The sequence below is a fragment of the Podarcis tiliguerta genome, assembly GCF_965153285.1.
Source record: "Podarcis tiliguerta genome assembly, chromosome: 7".
In the NCBI taxonomy this organism is placed as follows: domain Eukaryota; kingdom Metazoa; phylum Chordata; class Lepidosauria; order Squamata; family Lacertidae; genus Podarcis; species Podarcis tiliguerta.
Genome location: NC_139540.1, coordinates 54,368,848 through 54,389,217, shown reverse-complemented (window position 1 = coordinate 54,389,217; position 20,370 = coordinate 54,368,848). Strand labels below are relative to the sequence as shown.

The window sequence follows — 20,370 nt, the reverse complement described above, 5'->3', positions numbered from 1 at the left end:
CTAGGAAACGCCATCTGCTGGTTCAAAATCCCTCAACAATGCCTTAAAATGAAAGAAGCAAATGCAAATTGTTTCTGTTTCCCATGTTACCGTAATTGCCTTTCAGATGCCTATATTAAGTTAAGGGCAGAGGAAGATTTTACATATGTAGGGTCTGATACCCACATAAATATATGGTATAGAATATATAGTATAGAATCGTGTTTATATAGCAATTGTCACTGACACACAGACAAAAAGGTCATAACCCATAACTGATTTCATGTAGTCAAAATTATTGTTCTAGACCAGTGATTTGAAAATATAAAGCAGCAATGAAACAATAAACTCATATTGTTTTTTATTTGTTGGTTTTTTTACGCAGAGCTATTTTTTGCAAGCTTCCTGAAATTGTAGCTTCTCCTGTCAGGATGTTACTGATTTTCCTCATTTTTACTATCGGTAGACTTTATTATTATTACTAACAATTATAACAACAAACAGCAACTCTGAACTGTGGAGATAACAGTAGCAAAGAAAGTAAGGTATGAGACAGAGCACTTTTAGAAGGAAAAGGCAGGGTATGAAAAGCTGTACCCACTGAAATCCCATCCTCTATACAACCATTACAAGGCTTCCCCACGATCTGTAGGCCTTCCATGTGATGAAAAACATAGTGTTAGATTGTAGCTCCTTCTGAGTTGTAGCCGGAGTGGTATATGTTGGTATGTATGCGCCAGGGAACAGAATCAAGCCACTGAAATGAAGACGAGCCATGTTGTGCCTTGAAATATAGTCCAACTACACTTGTAACATCTCTACCTGACAGAGAAGTTCTGTTTCACATTGGCAATGGAGGAAATGCCACAGGTTTCTGATGTCAGGAGCCACTCCACAGGATAGCAGCAACCTGTTGCTGCATTTCGAGTTCATGTATCAGTTCCCAGAAGAAATTGACAGGTAGGTCTCTGGCACTGCCAGATGGATGGGATGAAAGTAAAAAAAGGAAAGGATAAAACAATGTGGTATGACACTTACTTTCTTCCCCAGTCTGATAGTTCCTTCACTGACATTTAATAAGAGTTCCCGAGTGTGGAGTCACCCCACCACTCAATTCCTCTTAAATATTAGCTTTCATTCACCTGTGCCTGCCTGGTTGCCTTGGTAATTCTTGTTGCTTAGTAACAAGAACTAGGGCAGGGGATTGCCCTATTGTCTCTCATATATTTCTAAAGAAATAGTTTTCCACTGGATTATTTTTTTTTAATCTTCTTTTTTGTATCATTAAAAATACAGGGTGGTATTCAATGCTAGACTTACTCAGAGGAGAGTCATTAAAGTTAATAGACATGACTGACTTAGGCTCATTACTTTCAACATGTCTGCTCTGAGGTCTTAGTTGACTACAACTGCAGGCACACATTCCACTTGTCATTGGCTTGTGATATTGTAAACATCCTCGACTTGTGAGCAGCCTGTAACCACTGTGTGAAAGGGTCCTCGAGTCGATGACCCTTCAGTCTGATTGCGAGGCTCTTCTTCCATTCCTAAGCATGCAGCTAGTTGCCTACTGGGTTTGTTTTGATGTCCGAACCTGATCATAAAACACATTCTGTTGAAAACTTTATGCTAAAAGCTATGATGATAGTAAGGGTGAGTCAGATGGTGGCTTAGAAAAAACAACTTCCATACTTAACAGGTCCTTTAGTCTCTCAGTCCACAAGATGAGTGTCATTGAGAACAGAGCCTCACCAGCAGGAAATTTCTGTGCTTAATGTGGTTCAGGCAGGAGAGATGGGTGAAGAGTGGCTGGATGGCATCTTCGGTTAACTAAAAGAAAGGATTGAAACAAATCTGTAATTTTCAGATAACACAGCCACATGTGTATAGTCCATGCAAAATAAAAAGTGTTGGTATAAAAGTAATCATTAGTTACATTTCAGTCTATTGTGTTTGTGTTAATTCTGTAAAAGTGTGACTTTGAAACTGAATGTAGCAAACCGTAAGAATAAAAATGCAAGTGCCAACTGGGGAAAGCAAAGTTAGGGAATGGGCAGAATTCACACGACAGACAATGACTCTCTTCTTCTAGTATATAAATGCATGCATACAACATGGATTTAGAGCAAACCTAATAGAGCCAGCCTAAAAAAGGGCCTACACTATGAGCGGTGGCCATGTTTATAGAGGGCAGTCCTCTATTTGAATGGATGTCCAGTCCAAGTTCAGTTTAAAGATAAAGAACACAAAGAAGGGGAAAAAAGTGCCTTGAAGATTCCTTGAACAGTTAGCACCTGGTCAGTAGAGTGAGCAGGCAGACCAACCACCTTACCAGGTTCTTCCTCTCTGTGGTGAGAAATACTGTATTTCTATTTAAATTATAGCCATTAGCTCAAAATTTGCAGCTATACATATAAATTAGCATATACCAGTGAGATGCAATTGTCTTCTTCTTCTTCTTCTTCTTCTTCGTCTTCGTCTTCTTCTTCTTCTTCTTCACAAGTGATCATCCAACAGCATGGCATTTGAAAAAAAAAGTGTGTGTTCCTGTGTCAGTATAATCCTTAGGAGGAACAACATTATAGGGGGAGGGAAATGGAGGGAAGGCTAGGATATTAATTTATTTGGCAAGTCCTTTATCAACTGCAGTCTAACATACAAGCTGCAGGTTTTTCTGCACAAAGGCAAGCAACACAGGAGCATGCATGCATGATTTTTGGCATCTTGGGAATTTTTTTTGAAGCTATCTAGGTGTCTCAGCTGCAGAAATATAAAGGAATTGCCATGACAACATTAAAAAAGCAAAAGAAGCCCAAATTTACCGATTTCCAGTTCCCACATTAATGCACACAATGGGTTTTTCAAAGGCCAACTCATCTCAAAAGAATTTGAAGTTAACCCTTTCAGATTATGCTGATACATCCAGCAGCTGTCTTTTGGCACATACCAGGTTGAATACATACTGTATATGAATGAATCTGGCATATACTTCTGGGACTTCAGGTTAAGACAGGAAAAAATGTGGAAATTTAACTAATTTCAATGAAATATTAAGTTGTGCTCCTTTTGGCTTTGTGACCCATCCCAAAGGTCCACAGAGAGCAAATTACCAAGCTAAACAGATACAGAAAAATACAAATGGCATGTGGGATCTCAGGCTACTTTGTGAACAGTCTTTTAATGTGCATCCTTGTGAAATTTTTGTCCTCCTCCTGACTTGCAACTGAGATGCATACAGTGGTACCTCGGGTTAAGAACTTAATTCGCTCTGGAGGTCCTTTCTTAACCTGAAACTGTTCTTAACCTGAGGTACCACTTTAGCTAATGGGGCCTCCCACTGCCACCGCGCCGCTGCCGCATGATTTCTGTTCTCATCCTGGGGCAAAGTTCTTAACCCAAGGTACTATTTCTGGGTTAGCAGAGTCTGTAGCCTGAAGTGTCTGTAACCCGAGGTACCACTGTAATGCCAAGGAATTTGTTAGAAATGATTAGCAACAGAAGTGAGAATGAAATATTCAGATACTATACACACCATCTGATTTAGACTACCATGCTAACTGTAAGAAGGTAAGTGCATGCACATTTTGCTATGAGCAGACATAGTCCATAACATTGATATTCCAGAATGTATATCTTTTCATATATAAAATGTAGTGCTTATTGAACCTTATTTTACCTAGTATCTCAGGGCTGCGTCTCACGGTACTTTTGAAAGACATGACAGCACTATCAGGACTTCCGTGAGTGTAGGACGATGGGAGCTTTCAAGTTACACAGAATTCACCATGAGGAGGAATGGAAAGGTAGCTAATTCTAAGATATTTAGAGGGCAAAATTGGTTACAAATGCAAGGAAGGCAATCCAAAAAGTACTAAGATCACTTTGACACATTTAACTACCCCTAACTCAACAGCACTAGTTGCTCTTTTTGCATTACAAGGTCTTAATGACACCTGAGATTTGTGGCTCTAGAAAGATGCATTTGTTTTCTTGCTGAACATTTTTCATGCATCTTGCTTTTTTAAAAAAAAATGCTTCCTTGATAAGCCCCTTCAACAAGATTTGTAACCCATTTTCTGTTTATATAAATATATATTTATGTTTATATAAAATTATGATTTTTTTAAAAATCATTCAGCATGACTTGGTTAACATCACCCTTAATTTCATATTTTATTTGCTTTAGTTTTTTTAATAAGAACATTAATACCTAAAAAAAAATTCTGTGTAAGTTGAAAGCTTGCATCCAGATCTGTAGCACTGGCTGATCCAATAAAGTATATTACTTAGTTTGCTCTTTGTTTTTTCTTCTGTTGCTCCAACAATGCTACTAATGTCTGCAATCTTAAATGCACTGATTAGTACACATCATCAAATTTAATGGTACTTGCTTCTAATAGTTAGGTTTGTGCTATAAGACTCTTGGTGGATGCTGTTGACCATTTACCACACACTGGCAACTTGTCAGTAAAGTATGCAGGAAGCTTCTATTATAATAGCATCTGGTCATATTGGAAGGTGAGTTTTTAAAACTGGGCTAAGCACATGCTGACCTGCGAGTCATATGGAGGAATGCATCCTGCATTAAGTTTAAGTGAGTCACCACATGCTAAGTGGTTTTCTGAATCTGTGCTTAGTTCAGAGGGAGAGAATAGCCTAATGATCACACACAAACATTTCTGTTTCAAAAGCACATGAATTACTGACCAGCTAGGAATTGCAATAACCAAGGACCTCTGTGCAACATCTCCTTTTTATTCAAACACACGCCAAGAGCCTAGCACCATAATTTCATTACAGGCCACATGAGGTGTACATACAGAAAGTTCCAGTTCTCCATGTGTACATGCAGAAAGCGCCACCATTAGGATGTTCACCCAAAGGGATCTTACTTACTACTTAAGTTCTGGAGATCACCTGCCCAAAACCAATGTAGACAGACCTGCACTAGATGGAAAAGCTCTGTGACTTAGCTTCACATGTTGATATGAATTCATAGCCATTACTTCCCACGCATGGCTTTTAAAGGGCTGGGAAGTCAAAGCAGGAGTGAAAATGATAGGATAAATGCTCTTCCACAAGGGATTCACTGGTCTCTGTATTGTATTTCATTAGGCACCAGCCTGAAGTGTTCCACTGCTGTGGAATTAAAGAGTAACAACAACCACATGGTATTTTCTTACCTTGGAAAAGAGAATAGATAAACTCACGGAGGGTAAGGCCTGGATAACTAAATGGATATTCAAGCACGGTTGCTGGGGGGAAAGTTGAGAGTTCCTGCTTCCACATCCTTCTTCAGGGTTCCTGGAAGTATTCTGCTGGACCCTGTCAGTAGAGTGCTTTTCTCACGTACTTCTGTACCTAATGAGTGTTTCCATCTCCACCATCTCTCCTTTGAGTTTTAAGAATGTTTGATGATTCCCCAATGGGTGCTCAAATTCCTTTCAGATTTCTTGCTGGTCTACAAGCATAACCTGTCCTTTGTTTCAGGATTATCATCACGCTGCCAGAATTGGCCATGTAAGTTCCCTGCCTCATCCAAGATCTCATGGCCGATATGTGGATGAGAACCCAGTAGTCCACTTCTTCAGGAACATTGTAAGTTTCCATTTCACCTTGGTAATTCTTTCACTAAACAAAAATGCTTACTTTACTTTTTAAAACATACACACCAGCTAGCTAGTGCCCTGAAGATAATTTCTCTGCTAAAAGGGAGTGCAGAAAAAATTATATCTAGTGTGCCAGGTAAGAGGATGGACACTGAAGGTAATTCTCCTGATCCACAGCTCTGTATGCATTTCTATGGGCTCACAGATTTCTTTCACGTGGAGCCTATCAGTATTTTGCTGCCTGAGGCACAGGACAAGATGGTGGCCCCCCTCCCAATTCTATGAACAGAAGTCAGTCAGATTGGCAACTGAATCAACACCGGCAACAGAACAACATCACTGTAGCATCGGGTGGCAGCAGGCTAGCTTGAAGGTCACAGGGCAAGCCATGTGACAGCTCTCCTTTTATGGCACTTTGCCACCACACCCCAGCATATGTCACTTGAGGCAAATGCCTCAGCCTGCCTAATGGTAGAGCCAGCCTTGCCTGCCATACTCTATAGACTTAAGGGAATGTGTGGCAGTAGCACCTTTTCCTGAACTGAAGATGAACAGCTGGTCCTTTTTGAAGAGGAGAGACCATTTATGAGAATTGGCTGTTTCTGCAGCAAATCACTATGTTGGAGCAAGTCACATGCCCAAACAAACTAACTGTGTGCAGATCCAGCTTATTACCAGTTTGAGGGCTATTAAAAGGCAAAAGACAGTCTTCCAAGGCAGAAGAGGGTTTTCCTCAGTTTTGAAACTGGAATATTTCCATTCTAACATGGAAATCTTTGGAAAAATCCAATACTGTAATCTGGACTTGCTCCTTTCTTTCAAATAGAAACGAAAATGGATAGAAATATTCTGTGTCAGTGCCAATACCAATGAGACAAATGTTACATGAATATTTATAGAAATTACCTCAATCTTGAGTTGTGGCTCACTTCCTGTGGAGCCTTCAGAGCCATGGATCTGGGACACAACTCCTGCATAAACCACTGAGCTATAACAAATATATGGATTTTTACCAGAGACTAATAAGCACTGAGGAGCAGGAAGTCCCTTCCTTCTCAGGTGGTATTTAATATATGGTGGTTTTGTTATGAAGAGGTTTTCCCCACCTTTTCCCTTGATGTCTAGAACATTTTCATCTTGTAGAAATTTGCAAATCCCTCACACTCACTCTTATAAGCCTAGCCCAGCAGCTACATAAGCAGAGAGCTTATCTGAAAGTTTTATTTTAATAATAAGCTAATTCCCACCACGAGCCTCTGAAAAAAGGGGATAGAAATTCAAATCAAGAAAGAGGTTGTAGGAGCAAACATACATTGCATATTTGATTTAGGCTTCAATCCTAACCCCACTTACCTGGGAGCAAGCCACATTGAATTAAATAGGACTTACTTCTGAGTAGAATGGCAGGATCTGTCAGTTTTGGTTCTCTCTCATTTTTCAAATCTTAAATTCAGTTCTCTGTGTTTCTGTAGCAATCTTCAAACTAAAATCATCATGAAACTTCACCAATACTTTAGTACCAATTTCTCCTAATAAACACAGTTTTTGAGTGCAATTTTGACTAATGTACACATTTTTGCGAGAAATTTTCCCTAACTCAATGCATTATAAATGCATTTGTATACACACTTTCCCGTAATATATGCATCTTTGTAAATATTGGTTGGTTAAAGAACTACATTGCAAAGTTCTGGTAAGTGCAAACTTCATAGGATGGCTATGTTTGTCGTATTGTTTTGTAAAATGTGAATTTGATGGATTTGCCTTTAAATGCAAACTGTACAGTCTGTGTGCACAATAGTTGAGCAGCACAACTAACAAGTGTACACAGAAACTTGTTCAATGTAACATGTGAACAAGCCTCTTCTTTTTAACAACCACATGTTGAGCATACAGGAAGCCCAACATGGGAGCGCCTCCTCACATGTAGGGACACCATGCCACCTCAACACCAACACAACCAACTCTCTCTATCCCATTGAGCACATCGGTGACTCTATGCAGACAGCAATGAGAGACCTTGCTTCAGAGCAGAGCTGAGGGTGTGGCACTACTCAAGATGGCACTACACACAAGTAACAAATGCATAAAGTGTATTGAAAGTGTCTCATGTGGCTTGTTACACTTCACAGAAAAATGTAGGGCTGTAGCTTTCTGCAGTAGCTACACAGATCCCAAAATATCCAGTTCTTTCCTAAGAATCTAAAAAATCTGGGTGCAAAGCTGAGGTCCACCATGAATATGAATATGGTTGGACCAGAATGAGAATAATAGCAACTAGCTTTGCAATGTTGCTGGAATTAAGAATGAGGCTTGTAATTAAAGTGGCAGATCAAGAGTGTTGTCTAATGAAGGTCATGCAACTGATCCTCTTTTGCATTGCTCATTTACATTCTGAGGAATCTTAACAGGGTTTGTGGATTTGAAGAACAAAAGTCAATTCTTATCGAACAGCACAGGAGTCTTTCTCAAATATTTTCACGTAACGAGCAGCCAAGAAGCATTTTTAGCACAGCATCAAGCAGACAAGGTACTAAGAGTGAACTCAACCCTTTTGCTGGCAAAAACAGCAAAACCTATGCACAAGAAGGCATCAGCAGGCTTGAGGAGTTGCACTATTTAAAAAATAATAATAATTTAGGAATTTTTAAAAAATGAGGCAGGAACAGCCCAATGAAGAGTGAGCATGCTCAGAGGTCACGGAATGCTTGCTGACTATTGGTGGTCGGGTGGGAGGAGGAGAGAATGGAAAGCCCAGTAGGAGGGGACCTGAAGTGGAAGCAGACCTGAAAACTCAATTGTATAGCATTTTGTTGCAGATCTTACTTTTCCTCTTACTTTTGTGTTGTTTTTCAGGTGTCTCCCAGGTCAACTCCTCCCCTGTATGGAAAGGTACGTGTGAAAATGTGACATTGATTCACATTATGGGCCATCAGCTTGCAACAAGCCAAAGACTAAGAGTCATGTCTCCTGACAGAGTATGACTTACTGTATTTTTCTGTGTATTAGACAATGCTTTTTGCTTTTAAAAAATGGCAAAAATTGGGTGTCTTATACATGGATAGTGAATGCAGAGGGGAGACGTGTGATTAATAGCAGCAGCAAGGAGGAGATTAGCAGTGGCGATTGGGCGGGTGATTGGTGGCTGTGGCAAGGTCTGCTGGCGGCTGGCTGCAGCTGCAGCAATTGGGCAGACCATTGGCGGCTGCAGCAAGTGGGCGGGTGGGCTGTTGGTGGCAGCGAGCGGGCACACGATTGGTGGCTGCTGTGAGGTGTGCAATCGGCAGTGGCGGGCAGGTAGATGAGCGATTGGCGGAAGTGACCTCCCCCACCCCCACCAGCTAAACAACTTAATTTCTTAATTTGGGATTAAAAAAATAGGGGTCGTCTTATACATGGGGGCATCTTATACAGGGAAAAATACAGTATATAGAATGATTTCTCCCAGAATGCTGCCATGTAATGTAAACAGCACATAATGCATGTATGTTGCTGTCTTAAAGGAGCCATGCATCTGATTAGGAACACATTGATTTGCCTTACACTGAGTCAGACCATTGTGCACCTGTATTGGCTGCGCTAACTGGCTTGCCAGCATTTCAGTCATGGTCTCTCCCACACCCACCTGGAGATGCTGGGATGGAGCTAGGGACTATCTGCACGCTGAGCAGATGCTTTATCCCTGAGCTCTGACCCTTCCCTGTGATGATCCTTCCATGCTGGTTCAGTGGACTCTTGGTTCCCCACTGGGGCATACTCTAGCCTCAGACAAAAGCATGAAACTGCTTATAACACAGATATGGTTGTTTTTCTTCATTCAAGGCTGCAACAAGGATTGAAGGCCCCACTCTTCTCGGGGTCATCTTTCAGAGGCCACAGCTGTTCCAATGCCACCTCCTCTTAGGATAGTCTCTCCATCAACACTCATACCCTTTAGTGGTTCTCGCATCTTCCTTTGTGACCCCAGGCTGGTGTTGTATCTCCAGTGCCACTTTCCTTTCTCCCAAGTATCCACCCTTCTCTTAAGGCTGACCTCACGGTACATCTAAGCACACCCTAATCTGAACTGCAAGAAGACCTTGGTGCTTCTTCCCAACCCTTTACTTCCCCACTTGCCATCGTAGCTTATTGCCCAGCCTTAGAAGGAATGCTGAGCACATTTGAACACATGTACCCATTGCAAATGGATCGCTGGAAATGTAGGACAAGGGTTCTAACTAGGTTATGTTACACACACTGGGGACAAAGGCAAATCCTCCAGATTGTTCCCAGCACCTGATAAGGCAATTGGAATGGGCAATTGTCCGTTATGCCTTATTTTAAGGGACGTTGCTAAATCTGAAATGATCCAAACATCCTAATCAATCCCTCTTATTCCAGCACATTATGCCAGACTGAATCAGATGACTGGTGCATCTAGAGCAGCACTGTTAGATCTTGACTGGAAAGCTGATATCGAAGCAGCTCTCAGCCAAAGGCCTTTCCAAATGCTGGCACCAGAACTATCCAAGACTGAACTTGTTGGAGCATGGATGAATCGCATGTACCTTACAATGGAGGGTCACTTGAGTCTAATATGTTCCACACAACCACTTGGGTTTTAAACTCCTTTAAACACTTGATTGCAAACTACAACCTAAGTATAGCTTGATCCTCATTCATTTTGATCCTCGTTAATAGACAAACTCTCCTTCACTGATTATACTTCTCTTGTATAGTGTCTTCAGTGTCTTTTTGCCCCATGGTGGTCACCATGTCACTGTTTCTGTTTCTTGTATGCGCAGGGGAGATCATCCTTTTCCAGATTTAGCTGGGTAGGTGATGAACATGCTTTCATGTGCAGCCATTTTGCTTCGCCCCAAAAGTGCAATTAGCATCTGTTTTGTTTTTTTCTGTTTTGCCTTCCTAGCTCCTGCAGAATCTTCACATTCATGTTTTTGACTGTGGCTTGTTTGCTTTGTTCCTCCTGGCTCCCAAGCAGTTCCTTTATGCCCATGGTTTCGTTGCTTGCTTTTATCCAGAAGCCTGTCAAGCTTGCAATACAATTTAAATTATTTTTCCCCGAGCACGGAGCCAAACTGCACTGCATGGCAAACCTCTTCCCTTTCAGGCAATTTAAAGGTTCTACTGATCTCTGTGTGTCTGTGGAGTGCCAGTGGGGAGGTAAAAAGAAAAGATAGCTTGAAATAATGAATTGGACACAACTCCATTTTTGTTTGGGATCATGAATATAGTCAAGAACAGATGCAGGGTATACATTTTGCATCCCGTTATTTGATGGGAGCTACAATATCATTTATTGACACTTGTAGAATCAAAGGGACCCGAGGGTCATCTAGTCCAACCCCCTGCAATGCAGGAATCTCAGCTAAAGCATCCATGACAGATGGCCATCCAACTTCTGTTTAAAAATCTCCAAGGAAGGAGAGTCCACCACCTCTCGTGGGAGTCTGTTCCATTTCCCCAGCAGTTATATTTTCCAAAAGAAAATGATGAGGAAGACATGATACCGTTTGTTCTTCACTGTAGGCAAAATTATATTCATTACCACTATGCAGAACACCACTAGAATAGATTAACTATTAGACTGAGGAGTGGGAAAGGTGCCATTTTCATTCCCATCCTGGAGAGGGTTAGCTGAACAAGAGGGGGAAGGGAGCACTGTGTGTGTGTGTGTGTGTGTGTGTGTGAGAGAGAGAGAGAGAGAGAGAGAGAGAGAGAGAGAGAGAGAGATTATGTGTCGTTAAATGCTTTGTATGTTAAGAGTGTGTAGTGTTTGTGTGTTAAGTTAAACCTCCAACAGTTTTCCAACAAAGGTTATGCCATCGAATACCAAAGAGCTTATTCTACTAAAAAGCCTGTTGTCCTGAAAAGCTAATGTTCTTTAGCAGGAAGACCTCTTCATATAGTTCTCTCCCCCACCCATCTGCTGTAAACTCATTTTGTTCCTTTAGACACCTGAGTTCAGAACAAAAGGTTTTCCTCTTAGAATTAATTAGAAGCCACAATTATCAAACGCTACTAGAACTAGTTACGTTTTTGCTTTAAAATTACAAAATTATGTTATGCCAGGTTTCCATTTCCACTGAACATTTTGCTAGGCCAAAAAAGGTCATTACCAGCTGCTGTAAAGTTTTAGTGAATGTTTGAATGGCCTAAGCTCTTACTAGGAGGCGGCAGGAAAGGTCTGGCAACCTCAGGAAGTGGCCAAGCGTGTGGAGGCACTGTGTTAGTATTTTATCCTTTAAACTAGAACAGTTTACCATTTTCAAAAAAGACATGGCAGACTTGACTTGCATTGCAGTGTGTTTGCTGAGTTGTTTGCCCGACTTTGGATGTTGCATACCAATCCTGGCAGGGGAAAGCTCTTAAATTAAAGTACTGCTTTGCGGTTGCTGAGCAGAATGCTAGTTGAAAATTCCTCCTTGAACTACCAGTTTTCATCAGACAGTTGTGCAATTACTTTAACAACCTTTCCTCATTTTTAACAATGCTTTTCAAAAAAAATGGACATCGGTAATGTGTAAGTACTTCCTTCACAATATACCTTCACCCTACCCACACACCATTAATATTCAGAGGGGGGGACTTTTTAAAGGGGCTAAATGCATGAAAGATGAAACACATTTATTTTCATGGTACCTTCTTCCACATTTACTTGATGGCAGCTGTTATCACTTGACAGCCTGGCTGTGTTAAGCAGTTTACATCAGTTACCACATTATTAGTCATTAGGGATTATTATCACCTCAGGCAATTCCCAAACAATGTGCTCCAAAGAATGCAGTAAGATTCATTTAAATGCTAGCCAACATGTAAAAGATATTGGATTTGCCTTTAGCTTTCCTGTATATACATTTTACTCCCTTCTAAATATCTATTTCATTGCCAGCAATTGAGGTATTTTCTTTCATCACTGGTTATTTCAGGGAGAGCCCTATCCTACCTGTCTCTTATCCTTTTATGAGCTTAGCTAATGTAATAGCCTTCTGCTCCCAGTCTTCCTAAGCTATTGTAATATATGTCAATGACAAAACAAAGTACTGTATTTGCAATTTCCTTTTCTTTGCAGGGTGGTGAAACTCACAGGCCTGGATATGGAAGTGGAAGATTCTATGAGCATAAATATGCTCACAAGGGACACAAGGGATACCACTATGATGGCCAGGGCACACTGTCTAGACTCTTTAGACTGGTAAAGTAAAATATAATATATATACGTATTTTTAAAAGTGTAGGTGCAAAATGTGAGAGGAAGGGGAAAACTAGGAACAGCTGATTATTGCATTCATTGGATATATAGTTTTACCATAGATTTATCATAGCAACTGTCCTGGAAATCAGCAACACTGCTTGTGAAAAAGAAGAATGGTAGGTTTGGAAGACCATCCAGTGTGGACTTCTGATAATAAATTCCAGCATTCTCTTTGCTGAGGCAAAGTTCTCAACTGTAACTTATACACATCATTTATAGCCCAGATCATAAGGCCTCCCAAGCCTAGAGCCAAGTGAGCAATAGAAACACCTGGTTAAGCTTTATGTTTCAGCTGAGGAGCCGTACGGAAGGATGCCACGTTATATTTGCCTTTCTTCAGCAAGAAATAGGGCATTGAGCATGTCTGCACCTAGGTTGTGCAATGCCTTGCTTGTAAATATTAAGTAACCACCATCAGTACTTTGTTTCAAATGCTTCCAGAAGAAGTCTCTCCTGTTACAGTTTGCACAGTTTACAGAGTAGTTTACCAATCAATACTTCTTCCCAGGGAATACTGTGAGGGGGATAGTGGTCTCCTGACAACTCTCAACATCCTTGATAAACTACAGTTCCCAGGATTCTTTGGGAGAAGCCATGACAGTTTAAAGCTATAGTGCAGATGGGGCCTAAATTAGCTGAAATCAATGGGCCTTCAATTACATTATGGCTAACTTGTTCCATTGGTTTCACTGAAAACCAATTCAGCCACGTTCCCCTAACTTATAATAGATCCCACCCAATGGAACTGCTAGTCATATAAATTTGATTGGCATCAATAGTCATAAAGATGAAGCACTCTGGCTAAACTGGATAAACGTCAGAGTTATTCAGATGAAAGCGAAAGTATATGATTCAATATGTGTGAGGTTAACTGCTCCGTTATGCTAACAGTTTGCATCAAAATAGGCCCACAGAACTGTTTGTGGAAGAGTCTTACCTCTAGTCTAGACTTTCCTAGTTGTGTACTGCTAGGCTTGGTACCTCTATAACTGGTACAACTGGAGAGAGTAGTAGTCCCTGGCACTGTAGTCTGGTGTGTCTTGATCCAGTTTATCCAGTGTGATGCTTCAAGCTGCATTGTTGCACTGCGAAAGCTTTTCAAGGTTCATTAGCACACAAGACAGGTGGATTTTCACCTGAAACATTTTCCTTATCAGGACAGAACAGGTTGCTTACCTGTAAATGTAGTTCTCTGGCGGAGGCTCTGTATGACAACAGAGACCCTGTGGAGAATTTATATTGCATGATAATGAAGCAAATAGACAAAAAGAGGAAGGAAGAACATAATGTTTTATACCTCTGAATGTAAACAGAAATTATTCTAAGGTTACAAGAAATAAGGGGGGGAAATGTGTTTGTTGCAAGGAAAGTCATAGTAAGAAGTTAATGGCTTTTCCCCCCAATTGACCAACACATCTTGCTATTTTGTGTGTTGGTAGAACTGCCCATCCCTATTCCTATTTATTACCATCCACTGTCTTATGTCCTTTTCTCTGTTTCCAGAATTAGCTATTATTGGTTAAATTTTCTTTTCATGCAACTTCTGTGTTCTGTGCAGATATATACAGTATATATAAATGCCAAGTTTTAATTTGTAAGCCATTGGACTTGACAATAAAGTTTATAAGCCATTAGAGTTCACCATTAGATTAGACCTTCATTCTCTCCTAGTAGATGTTGTGATTTCACCCCATGTTTCCATAAGCAGGAATTTTCCCTCATTTTAACCATCTGCAAAAATGGAAGTTTGTTATCCAATATGTAATAATTTGCTATAAAATGGTCCTCATTATTTATATGTTATCCAATATTTCTTTAAAGTGCGGCTTCTTAAAACAGATCTAATTAAAGGCAGGTTTCTGTGGGAAGTAATGGATTTAAAATGTCTGCAATAAAACAGAAATAAGTGCTTAGTAGGGCATAATTAATTGTCAATTAAATATAATTACAATGCTCCAACTATTTTGATTGATGAAGCTAAGCAATGATGTGGCTCAGTAGCAGTTGCAATTACAAACGATCAGGGAAATATTGCTGGCTTTATCATCAAAAAGTAATAATAGAACCACCATTAGAAAGCACTAAAAACCATCTAGCAAAATCCTATGAGGAATGACAAACATGTGTTGGGAAAACGGTGAGAGGAGGTCTAACAGTAGACCTGGGGTACTCTGAAGAAAGCATCATTATTACTAGAGATTCTGAAATCCAACGACCTGGTGCCTGGAGGATCCTAAAGAGGTTCATGGAGGTTATAACTATCTCACTATAAATCCCTGGTCTTCTGCCTTGTGTTTGCTGATTTAGTAGAACCTTCAGAAAAAAGAACGTGGCGTTCTTTGGATCTGCTAACCTTAAATATCCCAGATCAAAACAAAATGAATGGCATAGTCAAATTTGTTTTGCAGGCTTCCTTGGCAATGTAGTTGTGCAACTCATTGGTGCTGCCCAAGTGCCTGGTATGGGTGGAGCAGCTTTTTTTTCTGGCACGAAAATGATGACAAGGATGGAGCTATGTGGTTCTCTCTAGGGAGAACATGCCATAAGCTGGAAGGGCAGAGCTCAATGAGACTGCCAGCCAAATGTAGCTTTGTTTAGTTTCAGTGGCCTTGGTTTCTCTGACCCATCCAGCAGCACTGATAGCAACCAACTCTTTAGAAATAATTAATATTTAGTGACTAGAGCCCATTGATCGAGGAATTTGTTACAGAAGATAGTATCAAGTTTTGTTACCTGAAATTTAATTAGAATGAGCTCATCATACTTTAAAATTTGATTGTAAAAATAGAATTCCCCAAAGGCAAACTATATTTGAAATTGCAACACTTTTAAAGATCAAAGTAGTAAAGAAACCTTGGACAAAATCAAATAGGCATATGTAGCCTCCATTTCAGCAGCTATGCATGAGAGATTTCCCTGCGGTTGGTGGAACCAATCTGTACTAATTTGTGCCAGATGGAATTGCATGTAGCACTCTTATACTGTAGATCTGAGCAGTGGGTTCATTTTAATCCAATTCTTTGTTGTTGTTTTTCTTTCCAAAGGGAGGATCTGGTTCCCGACCTGGCTCCCGGTCTGGCTCCCCCATTGCTAGGCGCTGAAGCTCTCAGATGTTACCAAAGGGCTACACTCTCTGCTTTATAACATAGATGCCTTGAAGGTTTAATAACAAACTGCAGAATTCCCTAGATAGAAACACAATCTATTTGTTAATGTCACTGAGTTGTGCATGCAGTAGAAGTACACAAAAAATTATTGGCAAATGCTGACCAAGAACAAATGCAAAACAAAACAAACTCCCAAATTTTCAAAGTAGCTTTTACTTGCTGTCAACAGCATTACTTTAGGGAAAGTAACAGTCCCCCCATATTATTCATTCATCTTCAAGGTGTTTCCAAAGAATATAGGGCTTTAATTTTTTAAGCACATACAACATTAAGTCCCTTTCAGATTTCTTTTTCACTAAACTTTAACTGACAACATACTACACAATTGTCTACATTAACCTTGCCATTAACAGACTTTTGAGATCTCTGCTGTAAACAAAGAAAATAATAATAATAAAAATGTGCAGAAGTTGTAAGGACTGTTTATCCAATTTTTTTTTAATTATTTGGTTTTGATTTATTATGATTTCATTTTTTCAGTACCCCTTTCTCTCACAGTTTGTATTTGATTTTTTCTAACTGGATTAGGCAGTCACAGAAAGGTATCTTCAACTGGGAGTTCAAGGTATGTTGCAATGTGGGAGAAGGCAGTTGTTACTGTTTCAATGAGATTGAGCTATGGCCATAAGGAATGATGCACCTTCTAGTGCATGACCAATTGCTCATCACACCCAACACATTAGAAATTAAGAGTGGCTGGGAGAGAGAAAAGAGGATCTCAAACTTGAATTAGACTAGTTACAACAGAAAATGAGGGGTCATTCCAACAAAGGAAAACATAGAGTTGGACATATGAATGTCCCTGCAGCTCTACACAGGCACTTGCTGCAACAAAGTCCATTTGCAGCTACAATAAAAAACGAGTCTAATTTCTCAATAACAGAAAGCCCTTTGGTGAGGAAGTTTCAGATAGTATCTGCACATCTAAAGTTAGCGTTCCTAGCTGTCGTGTTAGTGCAGCAGAGTTAAACATGCAGTGCACCAGAGCAAACTACACTGTTAGATTGTAGATATTAAAACTAATGAGCTAGAAATAGGTGCTAATTGTTGACACATATACTAAGGAATAAACATGTGGAAATGGGTCTACCCATCTACGTGAAGAAAAATGCTCTTCTGAATTGCACTGTTTTATAATATTCAACTTATTCTGTCTCTAAATGACCTTCCTGTACTCATGCAATGTTTTATTTGAGCTTATATGTTGTAGACACTATATTAAAGACTAAGTTGGCACCTGCCTTTAGCTAATGAACATCAGGAGTTACCGACGTTAATGCCAACTGACATATAGTGGATGTTGTTGTTGTTCTTGTTGTTAGCGATAGGTCACTCTAATCTACCATAGGTTTCAAGCAACATTCTTAATATGCAGCAATGAAAGATGAGAGGGTAGAAACACACAGAAACAAACAAAACAGAATACCGAAATTGTTAAGCACACGCAAACACATTACATCTTCTTTCAAAATATTGTTGGCTATGTGTATTTTTCTATGTGTAGCCTCATCCAGTTGTGTATTCCACAACATAATAGTGAGTTTCACTTAAGTGTATTGTTCTTAAATGTGTATGAATACAACTCCTGAAAAAAAAAAACAACCACCAATATTGAAATAAAATACTCAACTTTTAATGAAATTTGGAGGATTTAATTTTTTTAAGCGTTTAGGACTTTAAGGTCAATCACACAAGCCCATAAACTTGACAGACAAACTGCTTCAAAGCCACACACAAGCATACACGATGTCTGATTGTGATGCTTAATCTTTTAGAACATTCTGCCAAGTGTTTGAAGGGAAATGAAAGATCCACATTTCATCAAATGATTTTCTTCCTGTCTTTGCTTCCTGTGGATTTTTTATTTATTTTTTTGCATCTCTTCAAAAGAAAATTTTCAATCCTGCACATGGTTCTTTCAAAGTAAAGATATTTTAAATGCAAAGCATGTAGAGTCAAGTAATATGTTTAGGACTGGATCGTACATTCCATACACTCCGTTAAGTCAAAGCCATCAAATGAAACATGGTAAACAACGTTTGTCAGTCTATGTCAGTATAAGCCACTTGTATCGTCATTTCCTTCCAGAGTCTGGGGCTTTAAACAAAGTGCTCAAACTCAGGCAAAAAGGAAAAAAAGTCCTGCCTCCCTCTGAAAAGTCCAGGACTACATTTCAAAAAAATGTCAAGAAGAAAGCACTAATCAGTTCTTGCCTTCTATTCACAACGGATCTCCTATAGCTCCTGAAGCCAACTTGGCCTGCAACATGGCCTAGTTCTCACTTACGTGATAAAACCAGTGTGAATTATAACACTGCAGACTGCAGGTGGATGCCTACATAACTGAATGCTATTCCGCATGAAAAAACCACAATTCACATGGGGAAAAGGAAGTTAGGGAGAATTGCTCTTTTCTTGCCTTCTCCCTGACATGCTCATTTTTCATGTGGAAGGGAGGTTGTTGTTGTTTTTGTATACACTATTCAGTTAAACGAGCCCCACAGCTACCAAGAGACTTTTCCCTTTATTTATATCCCACCTTTCCCCCAAGGAGTTCAAGGTGGTTACAAGGTTCTCCCCAGCCTATTTTTCATCACAACCATCCACTGAGGTAGAATAGGCTGAATGACTGAGTGGCTGGCCCAAGGTCACCCAGTGAACACTTCACGACAGAGTGGGGATTTGAACACTGGTCTCCAGCATTCTTTCCAATACGCCACACAACACTCATAAAATGTATGCCTGAGTGAAAACTAGGTGACCAACACATTGGTTTTCGTTTGCTTACTTGGCCTCTGATTGGTTTAATCTGATTTTTCTCTTCACAGGTTAATTGTGTACACTTTAGGTCCTCTCAACACTTCCTGCTTCCCACAAACTTTCTGTCACACATTCACTCAACGAAATCGAGCACAGGGCTGGGGCATGAACCCATAACCTTAACCATACTTAGAGAGTCTGCCTGTGCAGGAACTAATACAATGTGAGATGCTTAATGCCTCTCAGAATGTCCTCTCACTGGGCAACAACTTTGAACCCTATCAAGCTGGAATCCATATGGACCAATTGGTATAGGTGCTGTAATCTAAGGAACTTGACACATATACTTCCCATATTATTCTTCATGTCTGCTCACAGTAGTACATTATACTATTTGTGGACACTGTTTTTCTTAAAGGGCATTGAATTCTACAAGCACGCATCTTTCCCACGGACTATAAGTGTCGTCTTTCTCATGGTGTGAATTCAATTAAAAGGCATTCAAGTGTGGAAACATGATAACAGTGCACAAAGAAATCAAGATAACATCTTTTCTTTCACTGAAATGGTACAAAATGAGATAAATAGTGGCTAAGATCTTTGGGAGAGGAATTGGGCATGTTGGAGAGAGTGCATAGCCACCAAAAGCAGACCTTTAATGGGTGTAAAAGGTATCAACCAGACATCACTATGTGGTACTGCTGCTCTGGAAGTTGACAGAGTTAACTCCAGAGATGAATAAGGATTTATTGTGAAATGTGTCAAATTCTGCAGCAAAAGAATATAGCAAACCTGTGGGACCAGGGCCAAGGCCCATCTAGTCCATCATCTTGTTCTCACAGATTGATTCTTCTTCAAAATTAACCAAAAAACCCCTCTTTTTTGGGGGGGGGGGGGTTCCAATATTATTTAAAGTCCCAGAGGCCTGGAAAGTAACTAAAATAAAACTTACAGAGTTCACTTGAGCATTAAATTTGTTTCTGAGGTGTTCAAAACTATGAGAAGTGTAAATCTATTCTGTACACTGAAGAATGCTTAGGAAATAGCCTCACTATTTTATTCTGAGGTGGAAGAAAAGCATTGGCGTCCCAAACTCAAAGAATTAAACACCAATAAAGCAAAATGATGTATTAAAACAAAACCTGAAACAAAACCAGGATCTGACATTGTCCTGAACTCAGGTCCCAATCTGTGTCACTGAGCATCATACAGCAGTCCTTTTAACCCCACTGAAAATTATCTATGAGTACTATACCTTTTCTCAAGTGAATGGAAAAATTCTACATTCATGAAATAAGTTATTTTTGTTGTTACATCTCACACTTACTCCTACAAGGGTGGCTGGCTAGCTAACATCATCATCATCATCATCAATAATAATAAAATAATTAACATATTTTTTTAAAAAAAATTTGAAACACGGTGGCAAATTATAAAAGTTCAATTCTTAAATGCCAATGCAATCATGTACCCAATGCCTGGCAAAATATAGGCATTCTTCATTTATGCAATGTTATGTTCATGGGGAACAACCAGATTTCTCTAAGGAGGGAGGTTCCACATATGGGGGGGGGGGCCTGCCACCAAGAAGGCCCAGCCCT

At 39.9% G+C, this 20,370-nt stretch overlaps 1 protein-coding gene and 1 long non-coding RNA gene across 4 annotated transcripts in view; both read left to right on the top strand.

The window, feature by feature from the left end:
- The window catches only part of MBP (myelin basic protein), a 95,730-nt gene extending 78,079 nt beyond the window's left edge, over positions 1–17,651 (top strand). For 2 of the 3 annotated variants that reach the window (XM_083449213.1, XM_083449212.1), the window contains 5 exons: positions 5,470–5,577; positions 8,445–8,480; positions 10,373–10,402; positions 12,661–12,783; positions 15,888–17,651. In XM_083449213.1, coding sequence (XP_083305339.1) covers positions 5,470–5,577; positions 8,445–8,480; positions 10,373–10,402; positions 12,661–12,783; positions 15,888–15,944 — 354 coding nt within the window. In that variant the 3' untranslated portion in view covers positions 15,945–17,651. The remainder of the gene's footprint in view (positions 1–5,469; positions 5,578–8,444; positions 8,481–10,372; positions 10,403–12,660; positions 12,784–15,887) is intronic. The other variant, XM_083449214.1, reaches the window with a different exon arrangement.
- Positions 1–20,370, top strand: part of LOC310681466 — a 250,213-nt gene that overhangs the window by 205,787 nt on the left and 24,056 nt on the right. The gene's annotated exons all lie outside the window — the stretch shown is intronic.